This window comes from Trichoderma virens (genome assembly GCF_000170995.1).
Source record: "Trichoderma virens Gv29-8 chromosome Unknown TRIVIscaffold_3, whole genome shotgun sequence".
NCBI lineage: Eukaryota > Fungi > Ascomycota > Sordariomycetes > Hypocreales > Hypocreaceae > Trichoderma > Trichoderma virens.
Window position 1 is genome coordinate 334,591 of NW_014013746.1, and position 20,825 is coordinate 355,415.

Consider the following 20,825-nt stretch of genomic DNA (forward strand, 5'->3'; position numbering starts at 1 on the left):
TATGCAAATAAGCATAACCGCCTTATGCAGTGTGGTGCTGTAGTTTTAATTAGGACCTTGGCATCTTGTGATTCAGACATTCTTTGTGTCAGGTACAAAATCAAATAAATTACATGTAGGTGCTTATTCCATAGTGCCTAGGTAGTAATGAAATACCCGTTTGCTAACGAATGGCAATTTTGACACACATGAGCTCAATCTCATGTATATGATTTCATATACTAAGTGGTCTTGGACGCAAACCGAAATGACGTGCGAGCTTGTTGGGCCGCTTGCCGTGATTGTGAGGCCTCACTAGCAGCCTCGGATCAGCGGTGAACCCCGTTAAGGAGCAGGCGTGCCCCGCTCTGGAAGCCAGAAGCAGGCCATTGCTGCTAGCTGCAGCTTCAAGATGCATCAATCAAGGCACCAAGGTCTCGACTCTGGAGTAGCGGTTAATAGTTGGATAGTGCGCTGCCACCTTACATCACATGCCGCTCCAGCTGGAATACACGTACTAAGCCACAGCGACTGCAGGCGCCATAATTCCAGGATCGCCAATCCGGATCCTGGCTTGCCTGGCTCTGCGTGCCTTGCCTTCGAAGATGCTCCTTGATTAGCTTGCCTCCAGGGGCTGGCCAACTCCACAATGTCCTTCATGCCGTCCTTCTCCCAGGACGGGAGGGTCTATCGAGACGAAGACTTCTCCGGCACGTCAACGTCAAAGCTGGACCGCCGAATCTCTCGACCTCTCCCGCCAGATGGGACCTCGACCCTCCCCGAGATGCACATGGTAGACTCAAGGCCCGCGGCATCCAGCTCCGCAGTGCCGCAGCGACACCTGGTTTTCCCAGATCCCATCGCTTTCAAGTAGGTTTGACGAGGGTCCAGGATCGCAGGCTGCAGAGCCACTGACTGTCTCCAACCCAGGTATCTCGAGAACGACCCCTGTGTGGAAGTGGTCCAGCGACGAAGCGTCCTCCGCGGCTACGATCTGTATCTTGTTGAGCAGTGGGCCTGCTCGAGGAGACCGCCGACTCTGGTTATTACGACCTACACCGGCAACGAAAAGGATTCCATCGTGGTTGGGGTGCTAGCGGTGCCAGCAGACGAAAGCCTATTGTCCGAGGAGGTCCGATTATACCTAAAAAAGACGGAGCAAAACCATGCGCGGCCAAAGAATACCGAGCTGGGAGAGCTCATGATCACGAATCTCAGCAGTTTCCCGTCATCGCTCACCGTCATTGCAGTGCCCAATGGAGATCTCCGACAGCACCGCCACCTGTTCATCGTCAACGAAGATTTGAAACGGCTAGGATGCTCGGGGCGATCTGGTCTCACGCTTACGGAACCCACCGAGGCGACTCAGTCTAAATTCCAGCAGCTTTACAGAACCAGCGATCGAATCCCATTCAACCAGTCAGTGGTGGAACTTATCAAACTTTGCCAGGTTGCCTTGTTCATGTTCGACAAGTTGGATCACGCATACATTGACGGCCTGCTTTGCGATGTCACGGAAAAGGCAATCAACAATTGGTGGACCGAGGTTGGGGCCGAACACTACAATTATGAACCGACAGATGGGATTCTGGGGCCGTCGACCGTTGCAGCTCTGCTGGGGATGCTATTGGGCGCGAGAAACCGACTGCATTGGCAAGGTGCCCCTGTCTCAAAGGATGTCTTTGATCTTGAGAGCACCAAGCGGGGCATCTCCTACTTTCAAAAGGCCCAGAAGCTGGAAAAGACACGACGACTAGATCAGCAAACACTTTTCAAGTTGCACACGGCAACTACGAAAGCGGCAGTCAAAGAAGACTGGGGTGTGCAAAAGGCCATCAAGTCGACAGTCACAGAAATTGGCGGTAAAAGGGGAGAGATGGTTATCGACATGGTGTCTGGAAAAGACAAGGGTGGCCTTGCCGACATTGAAACCGTGGACATTGACAAATTTGCTAGCTTGGCATATGGTGAAAGACCAAAGTGGCTTTGGCATGGCAAGCCGCGCCGAACACCTCTGGAACATCATGATCAAGACCAAGACATCGTTCCACCCCTACCAAAGACGGAGGCGAGTAGTAGCCAACAACCCGGAAAACGGACTCATTCCTTGCCAGTGGAGGATGAGTTGGAGATGAAACGGAAAGATGACTTGCTCTCACCAGATGTTGGGGCTGCTCTTCGTCCCAGCGTGAGCATGTTGGAGGGCCCAACAGGTGAAAGAGATGCGCTGCACAAAACTGTGTTCAAGAGCGTTGCTGGAAAAATGAGCGACGCTCGATCAGGCTTTGGACGTTTCAAGGACGTAGTTGGCGCCAGGGGAAGAGGCCATGGAACACGACTGTCTATATCAACAAAAGAGGATGTCTTGGAAAACGGAAACGGAAACGGATCTGCCAACTACCCGACCCTTAGCATCCCGCCGAGTCCTGCCGCTGTGGTTAGCCGAGCGTTTACTTGGAAGACGAAGCCAGAGGAATATCTCTCTGCCATTAAACGAGGAGACCCTGACGCTTTGCCTGGACTTGCGGCGGCGGTGTCTTCGCCCTCATCAACGGCGGACTTGAGAGCGACGAGGCTACTGGAGTATGAGAGGAAGCCAAGAGAATCAGACAGATCGTTGGAAATTCTCAGCCCGGACATGCACAAGTACTCGCATCAGAGGACTGCTTCGGCCGTGCCATCAACTGGTGATGAGAGTGATATTGAAGTCATCTGTCCCGGTATCAGGGAAAGATCCAATTTCCGGCAGCTGGCATTATCAAGGCGTCGCAGTTGGGATATGGCGGAACTATGCTCAAGCAGAGTACTTGATGAAAATAGGTGGGCACGACGCATGTCATTTGGCGATGCTGAAGAAGCCGTCCTGTCCTGGGAAGAACTTGTCGACTTGATGGACGAGACAGACGATGAGGAGGAGACCGAAGTTCGAGCCTTGCATGCTCGTCAACTCGCCCAATGCATCGATAACATTGTCTTTGATATCGAACCCTGGGTCAAAGACAAGATCAAGTTTGTCCAGCTGCTTGACGACAAATATAGCAGAGACAAGGTGGAAATACAACACTTGCATCACCAGCTCAGCGAAATATATCATCGAGTCCAGTACAACTCGGACGAAATGCTAGCGGAAGAACGTGCAAGCCTGACAGAGAGCGTCAAGGAGATTGAAATTCTCACGGCACGCCTCGATTACGAGATCAATGCGCTGGTACAGAAAATCAACGACGTGGAAGACGGCATCCAAAACTTTGAGAGACAGGTTGAAGATGTCGAGAGACGAGCGGAAGAGCTGAAAAAGCAGCTCGAGACGGAGAGCTGGCTGCATTGGTTTGTGAGAACTTTGACTGGCGTGGGGACCGGCCCCCATATCACCCGGTCTGTATCATGACACGAGCATATATCGTTTTGGGAGTTGTTCTTCTTCTTTTTTTTTTCCTGCTCCTTTGTTGATTATTTTACCCCCTTTGGCTTTAATTATTTTTAATCGTCATTTGCTGAAAAAAATTGGGTTGGAGTTGGAAATCATTACATTCATACGGGATACATGGAACATTGGCGTTTTACTCATTTCCATGTCTCATTACTCATCATCATGTCTCATTTCGCTTTATTGTCGTTCTTGCAAGAGGATAGATACCATTTCGCAGAGGAGATGTTTGTTGACTCGTCACGATGACGATTGCTGCCCCTGGACAGCACTCAGTATAGTCTTTGATAGCTTTATACATCTTGACATGATATATGTATATCCATGAATCCCATCATATCATCAAAGTCCCTTTAAACGCAGACAACTGCCCATATAATCGTACAAAAATCCCATGACATTGCATGGTCATCACGGCCAGGAAGAAGACATGTCGATATTCAATTGACTCCCTCTTTTTTGTTGTTTGTTTTTTTGGTATTCTATAGCTGTGCACGGGGGGTGGAGGGCCGCTCCCATTTAGAACATGCCGCCCTGAGGCCCGGCGCCCATTGCCTGGCCCTGCTGCTGCATGATTTCGCTAATCTTCATGGACGTGTCGAGGAACTTTGCGGTGCAGCGGTCGAGGCAGACGGACTCGCCCTTGTTGAGCTCGCCCTCGCGGTAGTCGGTGGGGACGCACTTTGCCTGGCAAGTCTTTTGCAGCCTGAAGGAGGTTTTGATTTAGAAAAGATCTTTTTCTCACCGAAGTCGTAGGAGAGAGAGGTGGAAGAATTTACCGGTTGTAGGTATCAGCCATCATGCGCATCTCGCCCTCGACGGCAGCAATCTTTTGCTCCGAGGTGGGCTGGGGACGACCGATTCCGAGGAAAGACATGGTTGCTTTGTTTTTTTTACTTCTCCTTCTCTGAATTTGAAAAAGTTGGGAGGCAAGGGAGGCTGTTTCTTGTGCTTGGAGGTGGGTTGATATTTTTCTCTTTCCGGTTGTATGTCGTCACAGGCTTTGGAGATGCGATTTGAGGTTTGGAGAGGAGCAAAATTTCCCTTCCCGGCAGGATTGATTACGTAACATCTTATCGATAAAGGGTTTCATTACTCTTTGAAGCTCTCAGAGATGGTCTTACGATTAATAAGAGAGGGAGCCTGTTCTTTGACGAATGGGGCAAACGAACTTCCTCGTCAGTTGGTCTATAGATTTTACCGGGGAGAGGTATTATATAATATTAATTCCCAAGAGAAAAAAACAAACAAAAAAAAAAAAAAAACACAAGCGTTCCACCGCCTTGCGCGATGCCGCAGACCAGTGAGAAATGAGGTGATGAGGCTAATGCGCTGTGGCTGATAATAGCTGGCGGGGGTGTTGGGAACAAAGGAGAAAAGAACACGTCCATGTAAGATGAGATTTTTTGCTTTAGGCTGTAGGGAGATGGCTTTATGCTGGTGAGCACAGGCAGCTGTAAGTATTTGTATAAAAGAAACAACACCTTGCATTGGCTGGAATGCATCGGGCTGTGCTGCAGCCGTTTTCGAGCCAACTCCAGAGGATGAGGACCTTGGCAGTATAAAGTCTCGATTGGATGGATGGATGGAGCAGCAGCAGATGGACGAATGGGCGGCGGGCATGGGGGAAATAGCATGGCCTTGGCGTGACTGGTTGCATTTTGAAAGTAGCTGGTCTTTGACTCATCGGTTCCGCCTTGATTTTTTGATTCCCCAAGACATGCAGCCAGCAGTCAATTATACCCTGGGCACTCCGTACATAACTTAGAGCATTGGATGCATGCAATGTAAATGTACGAGGACCTTCTGGAGCAGCAAATATAGCCGCCAAAAGGGCCAGCATGGCACGGTCGCACCCAGAACAAAAAGGCTGGAGCACTAATTGGCACGGCATGGGGTCCTCACGCCATCGATTGTGTAATAGGCGTACGACGGTTACGACAGGAACGTGCCACAAAGGAGGGGTGGAAAGCGGATGACGGGAGCAAGAGAGAGGCTGTACTGTATTTTCCAGGTTTGCCAATGGCCGGCCCTCCAGCCCTTGAACACGAACCTGTGAGAGCAAGCCACATCGGGGAGACGGGAAGATGGTGGTGACACGGATGCGTTTGTGGAGGTGGGTAAGCTTTGCTTGCGCAGCCTTATCTTGATATTGGGAGCGACGACGGCGAGAAGGGGTGTGTGTACAAGTATGTGAGATGCAGCCCAGCACAAGCTCAAGCTCATTTGCCCAGTTGCAGACCGACACGGCTGATGGCTGCGTGAAGGGGGACAAGACGGTGAGTGAGTTGGTGTTGTATTTCGTAATACAGTGAAAGAGAGAGAGAATGAATTGATGATGGCGAGTACCGGAGCACGCAGTAGCGCCGTCACGGCCATGACATGTCGCTTTGCGAGCTCGGGCTCATTGACAAGAACATCCACTTGGTCACTTATACTTACCAGGTAGAGGTACTAACCTGTCCGGAGCCGTGAGACGGTCCCTACGAAACGCTTCAATTTTCCTCCGTCCTGTCTGGCGAGAATACAGCAAGTTCGGCACAGGGCAGCAGAACAGGGCGGAACAGGGCGAAGCGAGGTGAAAAAGGTAAAAACGCAGAGGCTCGTTGCGGCTATCGATTAACAGGCAGTCTCTCTGCATGTACGGAGTACTCGTACAGTAGTAGCGGGTCTCAAGGTGTACATGCATATCATTCGCGCGGTGCCTCTGCGGCCAATGAATCTCACGCCTGGGCAGCGTCTTGGCCCGCCATTTGCTGCCAGCGAGGGCGATGGATCGGAATAGCGGAGCTGGGTCTGATGGCAAGGCAGGTAAGTAGGTACAAGTAGGTAGACAAGTAGATAAAGATAGGTGGACAGTGTGCTGGGGGATTCCAGCAACTCTAGCTGCTGCGTGCTACTGTTATCATGGACGGCATATCTGGCACGCATCTAGATAGCATCAATACCTACCTAGGTACCTAGCAGGTGCTTTAAGGTAGTCGCAGAGCAGGGCATAGCATAGCATGGCATGGCATTGCAGGGCATGGCATGGCATTGATAGCATAACATGGCTTACCACCTAATCTTACGGAGCCCCCGGGCATTGATGCTCATCCTCGCAGCATCATATCGGGCTGCAACAAAACGGCCCGGCTCGGCAGCGACCAGCTTTTTTTTTTCTTTTTTCATCTCGTCGCAGCAGTACAGTCACTCCCTCACTGTTCATCCCCGGTAATACTAAAGCTAAGTACCTATAGCAGCAGGTCAATGGAACCTCTACCAGGTGCTAGGATGATTGTCGCGCACGCACCCTTTGCCGGCTTGGGGAGGAGTGCGCACAGTAGTTCCGATGCTTGGTTACCAGATGGAACCTGAGTGATTTTATCCGGGCGGCTGAGCCAGTGCTAGCATCGAGCCAAAAGGGAGCCAAAAGGGAGCCAAAGAGGGATGAAACGAAGCTCCAGCCCAGCAAACACACCGACAGTTGACGGTACTTGAAAGCTCCGGAGTTCCATTTCATGCGTGTAGCTAATGTACCTAAGGCAGAGCCGTTGTTGAACTTGTTTGCTGCTTGTATCTGTGGCTTCGACTTGTACTTGTGCGCCGCACGGCCGCGGGCAGGTACCTCGAGCGCCCAACCAGTACTTGGATGAGTCCCTGGCTGCTGGGTTTGTGGTACAACGAATACTTTAGTACTTTGCTGTAGTACGAGTACAAGTACAGTAGCATCATGGCATGGGCAAAGTGCCTGCCAAATTTGCTTGTGACGAGCCACGTTGCTCCTCCGAGCTTTGAGCGAAGTACTCGATACTCCATATTTCTCGTTTCGACAGGCATTACCCAACGCTTGGCTACCGGCCCGAGACTTTATGGCCCATCACTTTTGCTTGCATGGAGCAGGTACCGACGGGGTAATCTGGACTAAGGCAGCTGCAGCCGTAGCCAATGTTTCTGATACACGAGCTGCAGTAACCATCGTATCGTGCCTTCCCCTCCGCTGCTGCTGCCGTGCTGTGCTGTGCTGTGCTGTGCTCTGTTCTGTTCTGGTGCGCTGTTGCTGTGTGCACCCCCTCCATTGTGCTGGGCTGCTCTTGCCAGCTGTGAATTTTTGATTTTTTTCCCCACCAAAAAGGCTTGAGGAAGGAGAGACACAAGCACCAGAAAAAGGAAAGGAAAAAAAAAAGTACACACCACCCCTCCTTTTTTGCGCGCTGCTCTCTGCGCTGCCCGCCATAGAAAAAAAAAAAATCAATTCCCGTTTCGTGCTATCTCGGCTTATCCTGCCACCCCAAAACAAAAAATTCACACCACCCCAGGAAGTCTGCTCCTATTGCTCTCTGCATCCTGTCTGCCTAACCTCCTCTGACTCTCTCTCACCTCCTCTTTTCCTCTTCTTCTTTCTTCTCTTCTCTTTTCCCCCTCTCTTCTTCTTCCTTTCCTCCTCATCATGTCCGCCTCCACAGAGCCTCAGGACATCACCACATCCTCCTCCACCAGCCAAGATGCCTCGGGACGACAGCCCTCCGCCGCCTCCTCCGCCGCCGCCCAACTCGCCAGTGCACAGATAAGCCTGCGCAAGACGCTGCGGCAGTTCCCCGACTTCCCCATCCCGGGGATTGACTTCGTCGATATCATGCCCCTCTTCGCCAACCCGGAAGCCCATGCCACCCTGCTGTCGGCCCTCGAGCTGCAAATCTCTCAGTCCTTCGGCGCCACCAAGCCCGATGTCATTGTCGGCCTCGATGCCCGCGGCTTCCTTTTCGGCCCCGGCCTGGCTCTGCGCCTCGGCATTCCCTTTGCTGCTGTTAGAAAGCAGGGCAAGCTGCCTGGCCCTTGCGTTACTGCCGAGTATGTAAAGGAGTATGGCAAGGACCTGTTCCAGATGCAGCAGGATGCCATCCGTGAGGGGCAGAAGGTGTTGGTTGTTGACGATATCATTGCGACGGGTAAGTGCCATTTGTGATTTCTATCCGTGACCCTATCTGTGGTCATAAACACGATTCTACCCCATGAACCCATTGGCACACTTTGTGCACCTCATCAATATTTTACCTGCGTCAATACCTCTCCTGCAGACATCAAGGTGCTAACTCGTACACAGGTGGTTCGGCGGCGGCGGCGGCGGATCTTGTTCACCAGCTCAAGGGTCAGGTCATTGGTTACCTTTTCATTCTCGAGATTCCTGGCCTCAATGGCCGCGAGAAGCTCAGCGCTCCTACTACTATCCTCATTGAGAACCCATAAATCGTTCTCGAGAAAAAGCCCTCATGTCCTATTCTCTCCGATAGGCGGCGCCATTCAACACCAAAAAAGACGACATGATTGGAAAGCAATTTTCTCGACACCACTAGCCCTGGTCGACTAGAAGCGCTCGCCTGGGACGAAACATTCCCATTTTCTCGATGCCTTTTTCAATCGACTCAAGGCGCAAAGACGGACGATTCTTCTCATGTTGGGGGGACTGTGATCTTGACTCCTGTGGTCCTCCTTATCGGCACGCTTTTATATACATCAAAAGTTGTTTGCTTGGATCTTTTCTTTAAACTTTTTCCTTAAAAACCATCTTACATATCCATATCTCCTTGCTCTTTTTTCATTATCTTTTTCCAATATGGGGGTTTCTTTTCGCAAATTACAATCAAAAAACCAATAGACTATGGAAAGCGTTTTTTTCTCTCAACGGGAATGGCGAGTGGATGCCGTGCTCTGTCCTCATTCCTACTTATACGTTTTATATATATGACATAGACCACCTTGCTAAGGGTTCCGGAGGGGTAGATGAGGAAACAAAGGAACGAATCTCGAACGGTGATGAGGACGAGTGGGCTACGGAGAAAAAAAGACGTTGGGATGGAAAATTGTTGGGATCAAGGTGGGCATATTTAATAATCACGGCTAGGGACTTGTGCAATGAAACTCATCTCTTCGTTTTTATTTACCTGATGTTCAAACTGCTCCCACATGGCTCCGAGCCGGTATGCGTGATGATTCCGGTAGTTGAATTATCAGTGACCCTTGACCGGTGATGATACGTTGATGCTGGATTTCGCTCTCTTGATTTGGACATGGTTTCAATCAGGAGATGTCGTTCATCACTTGGGAAACCCGTTCTGCTGAGAGTACCTTTTTTTTTCATCATGTCATCAGAATCTATCTAATTATTCAGGGATATCCTATTTTATTGTTTCCAGATAACAAACTCCACAAACTCCTCCTCCTCCTCGAGTCCATTTTCTGCAACGCTCGTGATATCCGTACCTATCTATGCAAAAATGCTAGTATATATGTGTGCTATGTAATTGTTCCTTAATATGTGCGTGTGCATGTGTGTGTGTGTGTGTAGCTTATGTATATGCCAAATATCCCCTCCCTTACAAGACGGCAGCATTCTCCACAACAAGCCCCTGGCTCTCGACCCGATACTTTCTCCTCATGCCCACGCCTGCAGCGCTCCCGAAAAGCTCATAGTCGCCGCGGTCGGCTCTCACGAGAACCATGGGGATGCCGTGCAGGCGCTTCATCCCCTTGGGCGTGGTCTGTTCCCTGTCCAGTAGCGGCCGAGGGAGGTCCCCTCTATCGCGGGCCACGCCGCCGTCTTCATCGCCGCCATCTGGACTTGTGGGCGGCTCGTCGAGGATGATGACCAGCTGCAGCGACTTCTCGTGGGGCGAGAAGCTGGGGATGTTATCCAGCTTGCGGCTGAAGGAGCATCCTCCACGGCGCATGACAATGACTTGATGCTCGCGCGGCGCGGCCGCGGGGAGCGGTCCGTCGCAGGCCTGATCGGCGAGATAGACGGTCGACCAAGGGAAGTTGAACGCCGGGTACTTGAAGTTGTAAAACGGGTTGCCGGTGATGGGGGTGTCCGGGATAGACGGCATGGGATATGCGCCGGGGCCGGTTGAAGTGTATGCATCGTAGCTGTATATCTTGGCGGCCTCGCTGAGGTCCGACTGTGGAAGGGCTGTGTAAACGGGCTCGAAGACGGAGGACACGGCGCGGAGTAGGGACTGAAATAACGAGTTTGATGCGGTTTCCGCGTCGTCATCCCCCATATCATCCGTCTCTTCATCTTCGGACAGGACAAGCGTACTGTTGCTGGTTTCTGGCTTGTCCACGAGCAGCTCAATCTCCACCGCATCTTTCCTTCTCCTGCAGGAGAACACCTCGTCCTTGAGATGTCTGATGTGTTCAGCGTGAAAGAAGACGGTTTCATGGCGTCCAAGTTGCGTGTTGCCAATGTGTGTAATCCTCCACTTATAATCACCTGTAGTTTGGTCCAACTCCTGCTCGAGCTGAAGTCTCAGTCCTTCTAGCATATTGACCGTCGGTCCCAGATGCGTCTGCCACGAGAGGTGCGTGCCGAATCGCGATGCAATGCCGCTGGCAAGATCGTTGGCTGGAAACTCTATCAACGATATGATACGCTCGGGAGGAGCAACGCAAGTGCCGTTCTCGGGCAACATGGCCGGTGGAAGAGTCCACGGGAAGATGGTGTAATTTGAAGTGGCCCTGTATCCGACCACCCGTCCTTTCTTCTTGTCACGCATCTCAACCAACTCGAGGGGCCCATGCACATTGGGCGTGTTGTATAAATCTGTGAACCGGGAAACGGCAAACAAGTCTGGCCTGGCTGCGGTGGCTGAACTCATCAAATGGTGCTCCAGAGGCGCGGGAGGCGCAGGACAAGAGTTGGTGTAGCTTTCGTCGTAGTACGTGTAGACTGCTACGTCTTTGCTCTTCTTCTTCTTCACTTTGAGAGCATTCTCTCGATTAGGGTTTCCTCTCTTGCTTTTTGGTATAACAAGTGGATGGCCTTCTGTGGTAAAGACATAGGCGGCATCTAGGTTGTTTAACGGGTGATCTGGATCGAACAGCAGGTACATGTACTTTGCCGTTTCCCCCAAGAAGAAGCTCTCCATGCGATCCTGCTTCTCGCCCGTCTGAACGTCCTGGAGCCCGGCCCAGCCACATTCAGCGAAGCACCGACGCATGATGTCGCGGAGTACCATCTCACCGACATGAAGGTACCACGGATCTCTGGTAGCACGATAAATGTGGTATGTGGATTCGATGAATTCGGGTCTCCCGGGCCACCAGCCGATGCCAGCTTCGACATTGCCTTCACGGACAGACCAGCGCTCAGGCAGTGCAGAGTACCGAGTCCACAATGCTGTGTAGACAAGATTCGCCTCAATGGCCTCTTCGACTTCACCGGCCAAAGCCAGAAGCCCCGGATAGAAGGCACCCAGACTATCGATCCACATGGCATACGGCTGGCCTGTGGCACGATGATTGTTCGAATAATAGGGGAAATGGCTCCTGTCGGTGTACAAGTATCGTTTGACCGACGCGTGAGCTTGATGCCATGCTTCAAGAAAGGCGTCTGATGTGTGCATCTCAGGCGGTAGAGGGGGGTGAAGGGAGTTTGGATCCAGCCAGCTGGTCGTACTCTGTCGGCGAGACGTGGAGGCGTTGGGCATGCCAAGCCCCGAGAGAAGGATGTGGCTCTTGAGCGCATATTCGAAGAAGCTGTCCATACCTGCTCCGATACCTGCGTGCGGACCAATCCATAGCCCTCGTTCGGCGTCGATGCCGTTACCGATCAGGCCGATTTCGCTTCTGCGATGCCACACTTCCCAGAAGGCTCGTTTGGCAGCTTGCTCGAACCTCGGGTCTCCCGTAAGTCTGCTTAAGACGGTAAACTCAAGAACTAGACTTCCAGCTCCAGCACTACAGGTCTCGGTAATCTCTGGACGACCACTCTGCTCCCCCATTGCCTCCGCCAGGTTTTGGTTGAGGGGAGAGTTGACATAAAAAGGGATGCCGCTGCGGAGGTTGACTCGAGGATACGGAATACCGGTTGGAGTATAAAACGCAGGAAGCAGTCTTTCGGAAAGGTCAAGGGCAAGCCTCAACAGCTGGCCGTCGTACTTTAATCCATTCGGCCATGAGATAGGGGGAAGCTCCAAGGGGTCGTCGCCTGCGACTCCCTCCGGCTTGGGATTGTATCCAGTAATAGGCAGTTCCCCTATGGCAAACAAGTGTGCGCTCAAGAGCCCGCCGACGCCACGAATGACTGTTTCAAACACCTGAACTTTGCTGTCCAGATCGAAGCCTCTAGCACGTATCCCAGCACCAGAGGGCCCCTCTCTGCCGTCTCCGTAGTGGCGCACAAACTCGGCCACGCCATCTTGGAAGTCACTCAGAGCCTGTGGACCAGTATATGAGCCAGTCTGTGGGCCACCAGCCAGTATCGCAAGCGTGGACAAGCTGTCTATCAGAGTCAGGGAGTAGTTGCCAAGAGCATCGTTCAAGCTGATTCGCCCGGGGTTGTCTCGATCTCGCGTTAGGGGAGCACATGATATTGGACGCAACTATGCATTTACAAAAGCGCACCGGTCAGCTACCTTTCTATCTACACGATGCTTGATGACAAACAACCCACCTCGTCCTCGGGAAAGGCATGCTCCATATAGCTGCTATACCCGTGATAGAACATGTCCACCGTATCCTGCCGCAGCTGGGCCAAATAGTCCGAGCGCATAGCGCCCACCGGCCACAGCAGCGAGCAGCCCAGCCATAGCAACACGACCATTGGCAACATCATGTCGGGCCGCGCTTCGGGAGTTGTTGAGGCGGCCGCAGAAGCGATCGGAGAAGCTGGCACGTGCCAGGCGACTCATTGGGGGAGAGAGGCGATGGAGAGAGGCGGCAGCATAGAGCTGCTCACAGCGGAGGAGCGCCTTGACGGCTCGCAAGGAATCGCGGCTTTGCTCTCTGGCAGTCGTCAAACGCAAACGGCGCTGTCTTCGACTGGCCGCTTGATCGCCATATGCCATGTGCTGTCTGTCATCTTTGCGCGGCGCCACAGCGAATCGGGCAGTCTGGAAGCAGGACGAGACAGTTGTGGCTGGTGCTGGAGTGTGGCTGGTGTTCTGCTCACCTACTGAGTACTGAGTAAAGTTGCTTACCAATCGGCTGTTGCAGATGGCTTCGTTTCCGTCTTATTGCCAACAGCTTCATGCGAGAGCATCATCAAGAACAATAATCGGCAAGACTCCCCGGCATATTAGCCGATGGGGACCCTACAGTCTACTAGATACGAACAAAGTCTTGGCGAGATATACTACTCGTACTCAGTACTCAGTACAGGCAATACCATAACACTGAGTCATCCGGAGATTCAGCAAAGGCCTCGCTAATGTCGGTTCCATGGCGACCAGACACTCATACGTGGGTATTTTCCACGCCCCCAGCGCGCTTATCGCTACGCATGTTTGAGAGCTGGCTTTTGTGTCTATAATAGGTATTTGTACAGGGTGCAATTGCCATCGGACAGTCAACCCCGTTCGAGATGTAGCGAGGCGGACTTGACGCTTCAGGTGCTGTCCAACAGCTGTGGGCTTATCGTAGCCCCATGCTGCGGTCCACGTACCCGGCTCTCGCTGGCGAAGCCGGAGTAAACGGCATTTTGCTGGGCAACTCTGCAAATACTTGAATGCCTCCAAAGGATCGAGCACGACCAACCCGCATGCCTACGGGGCAGGGATCAGAGCTTGCTTGCAACAGGGAGTGTGAAGATGAATTGGAGGGTGAATTGAAGAGCGTAACACGAGCGCTAAGCCAGCCATCCACGGGCGTCTATTTCTGCGCCAGCACACGCGTCTGGGCAGCTGTGAAAGGCTCGCCAGTCGTCTCACGACGATAGCCGCGATCAGAAGACGTGCCGTTGGGGGTGTATCGTATCATGATTGTGAGCGTTGGCAGGAAAGTGCGTCGAATAACACACGGTGCAGCCATTGGGGAGTCTGAGCCCATGTATTTCGTAGTAAATGATCCAAGTACTGTACATGGAAGAGAATTTTCAACTCTTCCATGTACGTCAGAGGCAGCTACTGGCAAATTTGCCCAGGAGCTGCATGGAATTGGGGGACGCAAGCTGCCCAGCTGGCCAAAATCTTACTCGAGCTGCGAGCAGACGAGTCAACAGGGATCAGAGCACTGCTTCTGGCATCGAAACTGTCATCCATGATGCTGTGGGCGTGTCCATAGTACAGCTCGGCTCAGCACAGCGCAGCAGGAGAATCCTTACTCGTACGAGTACGTGTACTTCCTCGAATCACCTTGCCTGTGATGGAGCCCATTTCTCCCCAAGCTACTGTAAGCCTACGGCCTTGCTCCAAGCAGCCTGTATCAAGCAGCACATGCATGGCAGCGCAAGAGTACAGGTACGAAGTACGAGCAGCGATAACATCCCCCACAGCTGAGAGAAGCATGGAAAGCATCAGGTTTTTTTTTTTTTTACTTCCTCGGCGCTAAATCCAGCCCGTGGCCTGGACCGTTTGAGGGTTTTCGCTTTCGCTCCGCATCTCCCACCCCTGGCCACGAACTGCTGCTAATGGGCAAATCCGCCATCTCCCCGGCCTTCATCTCCACAGCGCTAGGAAATAGACAAAAGAAATTGAGTCCATGTACAAGTACGAGAGAGTACGAGGCTGGCCAAGGCAAGCCACACGGACTTCGGACGGTTTATTGCCCACGAGGCTTCTGGGATTGCAGTTGCTGTGGAGGGTTTGTGGTTCATCCGAAGAGCGAGGATCACTCCGGCTGCCATTGTGCCTGCCTGCATGGAGGTAATCATTGCCTAGGCACGGTACTTGCAGATGTAGATGCTATAGAGTGTGTGGAATAGGGCTAATCTGTCAGCAGCAGCTTTTGGAAGGTTTGAAACTTGCTCTTGTTTCTACTTTGACGGATTCATGTCATCCATGCGAATCGGGTCGCGAGAACGGGCCTGGCGATGCGCAATACTGCCATACGAGATCCATCTCCAGGCGCTCCCGACTCCGCCTTTCAGTTTGCCTTTAGGACCCTTTCCAATAAGAGGCAAGAGAGAGAGAGAGGGAGAGGAAGGAGTACTGGGGCATCGGTTGGGCCAGTGGATGCCACGCATTTCCTTTTCCATTTCTGCATCGACTACTGTAAGTCCTTCTCACAGCATCACATTACCTCCGCGCCCTTTTTAGCAAAACGGTATTATGCCTGCTTGGCAATCCGCAAAAGGGTTTGGGCCCGTCTTGTTCCACACATGGAAAACAACCAGGCCAGGCAAAATAACCAGCTATCCGCCGGATGCCTCTCCCCGTTAGCCCTAGTTCGCAGCGAGTCCAAAAGGCTTCCACGCATCTTCCGTGGCACGGCTGTGGACTAGGAGATTATCTTTGTGCTAGCATCTCACACTAGGACAGCAGCCGGTCAAATTGTCGCGCCATCTCTCTGCTGCTTGCTGGAGTCTCTGCTCGTGGCCGGCGCGAAGAGCCCAATCTAAACAAGGTCTCTCGCCCGGGAGTCGAGATTAGCGCCACAGTCCACGGCGTCTGCGATCCGTACTGTGAGTACTTTGGCTAGATGAAGCCGTCAGGGGATCAGTCTCATCTCACAATGGGGCGCCAGCAAGGGAGGGGGGTAGAAGGCTGATCATCAAGTTGGAGTCCTCGTCGAAGCATCCATCCATTCCCTCCTGAGGCTAGGCCATGGATGAGAGCATGGCATGGCATGGCATGGCAAGGCTAGACCCCTTGCCCGCAGAAGAGGCGCCAGTTTTTCGTCTTCCGCGGCGAGCTTCATTCGCACAAGCGATCGGATGCCTGCTTGGCCCTGCCGAAGAGGGATGGATCTATATCTGTACCTCGACCGATCCAGTATGAGCCCGCCAACGGACACGTTCCGTTTCTCCTGCGGACATCGTCACTCTGTTTTTTTCCTTCCAATGATGATCCAGGGGTGGTAATACCGATACTCCATATCTTGCTCTTGGCCCTCCCCTTCAATCCCCAGTTCAGTTGTGGCACACCTGTCCATCCATTGTGGCACAAAGACTCATCCCTCTTTGGCAATCGCCGGTGCGTTTGTCGCGGATGTGGATCTGGCGAGACGAACGACAGTCGGGCGGCTCCAGATCACATGGCTGATGGGCCATGTAGCCTTCTCAAAGGGTGGTGGAGAACGACTTGGGTTAAAAAAGACAAGAAACGAGAGATTGTGTGATTCGCACCGGAAGCTCGTGGCGCCCACGCCCGGGGCTATCTTGTCACCTCCACCACACGCCCTCGTGGTCGGCTCTTTTACTCTTTTGTTTGCCAGACGAGCGAGGGCTAGACTTTGTTACAGTTTACAGATGACTTCACTCCCGTATCGCTAGAGGGTATTCACGACCCGCAAAGTGGATTTACCAAGGTACTTGTATTGTGTTGCTATTGTCATGCAGCCCTGCGTGCTAGAGGTGTAGATGCCGCGCGGAGAGGGAAGATATCGGGCAGTCCGCAACTTTGGAGGACCGACCAGGATTGATGATGAATAAACACGGCGAATATTGACCACATATGGACGCTGTATATGAGCATTCGTGGTTCCGGCTTCCAACACTGTTTTGCGAGCGCCTAGAGGCTTTGCGCAGTGCAAATCAAGCTTGGACGGTGACAGGCGTTGAAACATGTTGGCTTTTTTGACAGATCGCCCTGTTTTATGGGGGATGGTGATCATCGTGTGGAGAAGAGAGGGCTAGAGGATTCAGTTCCTATTGCAAGAGAACGTCCACGTACGGTACCTCAACAATACTGGATGCTGAATCCCACCCCCTTTTCTCCGACGGATGGACTCTTTCCGAAGCACCTTTGATGGAGTGGCAGCGGCACTGCATGTGTCGAGTCATGGACGGCATTCTTCATACCTTGCAGCTGTTCAACGGTCTTGATCTAATTTTGCCCAGAAGTAACTCCTCCAGTTACACCGAGCCGGACCCCCGAGCATAAACGGGGGCTTGAAGCAACATGCGACTACTGCAGCCACGAAAAAAAAGCCACTAACAACCCTCACTCACTCCATCGAAGCGAATTGTATCAAGTCCCATTTGCCTTGGGCTAAATCAGATCCGCACTGCAGCGAGCGACGGGTGATGGACAATAGCCTGGCATTTAGGGCCCGTATCGACCTAGCGCTAGTGAAACACACGAAAAGCCCAGGGCCTCTTCCATTCGCAAGAACTGGCTGGTCTTGTTCAAGTATTGAGGTATCCGAAATCATCAATGCCCTTTAATCTTGTGCCGGAGACGGAAGCTGTTGTGGATTTTTCAAGTAGGTAGAGATTTGGGATACGGGAGAGTCGGGATTCTTGGGGGAGCTTGAAAAACTATGACATTGATTTTACCTAGGTGTACCTCATGAGCGTTCTCAACATTAATGTCCGGACATTGGCAGTGGGGATGCCTGGAAATGAAAAAAACAATCGAGCTCGTCCAAAGGGAAAAACAGTACGGTGCCGCTAAATGTCTCACGCCTCGAGTATTCCACACCCAGAGGGGGAGACGGGGCGCTGAATACAGCCATTGCCCAGCCCTCAGCTTCGTATTCCTCCTCGTGCCTTGTCATCAATAGTGCTCTGAGGATGCTTGAAAGTAAGGCTATATTCATGTGTTATTTTTTGCCAATGCGAAAAAAAAGCCACCCTCAAACGTCCGCCCTGATCTTTCCCCCATCCCACGTGGCCTCATCGAAACGAAGCCGCCACAGGTGTGTCGACACTAAACTAGGACATTCACCCTTCCCCTTCAGCTTTCTCGCAAGTTCAATTTTCTCCAGAGTTTCCTCCCCAAGCCACTGATGTTTTCTCCTCGCGCTACAGTTCTTTCTATTCCTTATTGACCAAGCGGACCAAGTTTCCCCCCAACCTCCCTCCCCCCTAGCGCGCGATGATTTTCTCCCGCTAGAAAGCGCCCATACTGTGTACACTATGGGCTTTCAAAGGCGAAAGCGGAGGGCTCGGAGCACCGTTGAGGCTTGCAAGGTTCTTTCCATGCTACTAGAAGGTTTCTTTTCCTTTGGGGTGTGAAAAGAAAAGAAAAAAACGACAAAGGGCCACTAGAGAGGACGGGATCTGCTTGATTCTGGGTCCCATTCACGACTCAAGTGGCCGAGGTGGTTTTTGACGTTCACTTCTTTTGTCCATCTACTTCTAGTTTGCTGCCGGGAGGCCAATGCCGGATACGTAGACACCTGTATCCAGTGTTGTCAGATTCGAAGCGCAGGTGAAGCTCTACGCTCTACGGAATAACTAACTGTTTTGACCGAACTCGCTACATGTAACATTACATTCAAGTCTACTTAAAAAGCCAACCCACTCAGCCTTGTGGGAACAGGCGCGAGTATTCCGTCTGTTGAAGGTTGATGATCCAGGCACCGCGTTGATCCTATCGCCACCTGCATACTATAGCATATGGCGGCTCCCTGAAGCTGCAATCTGCGATTATCTAAGTGTTAAAGGGGGTGTGTGTTGAGGCTATCATCGTCGTCGTACAAAGATACTCGTACGAGTTTGAAAGCACTTTTGCAGGGTCAGGGTGGCACAGAGAATCTTGACTCGGCACATTTAGGACGTATCTAAGCAAGCCACCAACCAACCATCTCACCCAGATTTTTTTTCCCCCTGTAGTGAAGATTCTGGTCGGGAAATATCTGATTCGTTCGCATTTCCACGACAGCTTCCTTGTACTCTTCCTGCATCTCCTTCTTCTGCTCTGCCTGGCACCTTGTCCCTGTTTACCTCCATCAAAGGAGCCACCAAGGGGGTGAGAGAGGATGATTTGTAAAAAGGAGCCAATTGCAACGGCATTTTGGCCGCCAGTCCCCGAGACAAAGTCAGCCACATGCATTCAGTGTCTGTTCATTTCCTAAAGCGGCAAATCAAGCTTTTTTTTTTGGGCGTTGCTGCTCGTAGCCGAAGCAAATGAGACATTACGGGGAGATGTACGGAGACTTAACTTAAAGTTTCCAGCTCTTTCATGTGTTACAAAGTGGGAAAGATACGCCAGTCCATAATGACATTGAAGAGAGAGAGAAAAAGCATAGTTAAGCAACGCGTGTCCAAGACTGTGTTTTGTAGTGTCTTTGATGCTTGATCGACACTGGTACGTGTATCCAACGTTGGCAGACACAAGGCGCCTTTACAATAGGCCCCATACACCATACCAGTGTATTCAAAGTATTTAAGCCACATAAACACGTCAACAATTTTAGTACCCGTAATTTCTCTCCAGTATTAGCGGTATTTTGATCCTTCGATGCCTTTTTCATCTCTGTCATATCAGAGGGTGCCGATATCGTTGGCATTAGCCCCTACTCTACATAGTACGAACCCCCAGCGCCTGGCGGTTGTCGGCTATTAGCAGTCCACCTACAGTGAGAGGGTACAGCAGGTTTAGTATTGACCTGTTTGCACGCCCCCTCTACAACCCACAATACCAGCATGCTATGTTTATTTTTCAATAAATATGGAAGTATATAAAATATCAGTGAATTAAAAAAAAAAGGGATGATGATGATAAAATAATCTTGGAAGAGAAAAGAAAAAAAAACCGCTGCATACAAAAAAAAGAGAATGAAACAAACTGACAACTTCCAACACCTACAGCGTCCCCCACCTCAGACAGCAAACACAAAGAAAAAAAAGAAACAAGGGGGGGAGTGTCTCGCCCATCCACCTTCCTCTTCGTATCCCACCCACAGTGCGAACTGCTCCCGCGATTGTTTCCAGTACAATGCACAAAATACAAAGGATTCCTCCCCCCCATGATGGAACACTTCAATCAGGACAAGCGCCGGATTTCGAAGGCAAGGGGAGGGGGGTTGCGTTAACTGAAGCAAGGGGATTGGGGGAGGGAAGGGGGAGGGGAGGGGAGGGGGTGCGACGAGGTGTTCGCCAATACAAGCGCAGCAAGATGAATAATAGGTACTGCACAGAGAACTTTTCTCGCTTGGAAGCCTTTCTCGGCTTAACGTTTGCTCCAAGGGCTCTTGGCCGGCGAAGGATTCGTCCACGTCAAAAGGGATAAGAAAAAAAAGGGAGGAGGAGCACGGGTCAAAATGCCGAGCAAACACCGTCGCTGTACGGTAATGCGCAAGAAGATGTCATGTCCTTCTATTTTTTCCGCAAAGAATCGGGAGGCTAACTGGATAGTGCATGGATCAAAAAGAAACGAACGGGGTTTGTGTTCCGGTGGCTGAGATGGCTCATATCAGCCAAGCGTGACCTTGACAGCATCATCTCTTTTGTCGCCTTATGCAGATTACTATGGGGTGACAGAAATATCCGTTCCGTTTCATTCGTTGCTAGCGCGGGAAAACCACAAGGACTAGATGCACAGCTTATTTTGTCTCTCCTCGACGTTTCCCCCATGATTCTCGCCCAAGGAATATGGGGTAGCAAAATTATCGGCCCATCACCACTTTTCTGTTAGCGCAAGAAGATCACAGGGATATAACAATGCACCACTTCTTTTGTCACCAAGTGGTGCATTGGGCGAGCGACAAAAGAAGCTTCTCACTCCGGCTCGACTAGTCCGCGCGGTGCTACATTAAAGGCAAGCAAAGCGCATCATTC

General features: G+C 51.7%; 7 protein-coding genes across 7 annotated transcripts; 3 read left to right on the top strand and 4 right to left on the bottom strand.

Moving 5' to 3' along the window:
* Nucleotides 1-637: 637 nt before the first annotated feature.
* On the top strand, nt 638-3,724 carry TRIVIDRAFT_177144 (uncharacterized protein; the record flags this gene model as incomplete). The annotated part of the gene is made up of 2 exons (XM_014103904.1): nt 638-849; nt 910-3,724. 2 exons carry the CDS (start codon nt 638-640, stop codon nt 3,365-3,367), a joined length of 2,670 nt encoding a protein of 889 aa, XP_013959379.1.
* A 201-nt stretch (nt 3,725-3,925) lies between these two features.
* On the bottom strand, nt 3,926-4,283 carry TRIVIDRAFT_31914 (uncharacterized protein; the record flags this gene model as incomplete). Its single annotated transcript, XM_014103905.1, has 2 exons — nt 3,926-4,112; nt 4,186-4,283. 2 exons carry the CDS (start codon nt 4,281-4,283, stop codon nt 3,926-3,928), a joined length of 285 nt encoding a protein of 94 aa, XP_013959380.1.
* Nucleotides 4,284-6,639: 2,356 nt separating this feature from the next.
* On the bottom strand, nt 6,640-7,464 carry TRIVIDRAFT_61880 (uncharacterized protein; the record flags this gene model as incomplete). Its single annotated transcript, XM_014103906.1, has 3 exons — nt 6,640-6,792; nt 6,867-7,088; nt 7,270-7,464. The coding sequence occupies 3 exons, from the start codon at nt 7,462-7,464 to the stop codon at nt 6,640-6,642; spliced, it is 570 nt and encodes a 189-aa protein (XP_013959381.1).
* Nucleotides 7,465-7,745: 281 nt separating this feature from the next.
* On the top strand, nt 7,746-9,052 carry TRIVIDRAFT_84984 (uncharacterized protein; the record flags this gene model as incomplete). The annotated part of the gene is made up of 2 exons (XM_014103907.1): nt 7,746-8,334; nt 8,490-9,052. The coding sequence occupies 2 exons, from the start codon at nt 7,836-7,838 to the stop codon at nt 8,630-8,632; spliced, it is 642 nt and encodes a 213-aa protein (XP_013959382.1).
* Nucleotides 9,053-9,759: 707 nt separating this feature from the next.
* On the bottom strand, nt 9,760-12,998 carry TRIVIDRAFT_31872 (glycoside hydrolase family 47 protein; the record flags this gene model as incomplete). The annotated part of the gene is made up of 2 exons (XM_014103908.1): nt 9,760-12,765; nt 12,837-12,998. 2 exons carry the CDS (start codon nt 12,996-12,998, stop codon nt 9,760-9,762), a joined length of 3,168 nt encoding a protein of 1,055 aa, XP_013959383.1.
* Nucleotides 12,997-13,341, top strand: TRIVIDRAFT_218952 (uncharacterized protein; the record flags this gene model as incomplete). The annotated part of the gene is made up of 1 exon (XM_014103909.1): nt 12,997-13,341. One exon carries the CDS (start codon nt 12,997-12,999, stop codon nt 13,339-13,341), a length of 345 nt encoding a protein of 114 aa, XP_013959384.1.
* Nucleotides 13,342-16,588: 3,247 nt separating this feature from the next.
* On the bottom strand, nt 16,589-16,933 carry TRIVIDRAFT_218953 (uncharacterized protein; the record flags this gene model as incomplete). The annotated part of the gene is made up of 1 exon (XM_014103910.1): nt 16,589-16,933. One exon carries the CDS (start codon nt 16,931-16,933, stop codon nt 16,589-16,591), a length of 345 nt encoding a protein of 114 aa, XP_013959385.1.
* Between the last annotated feature and the right edge of the window lie 3,892 nt (nt 16,934-20,825).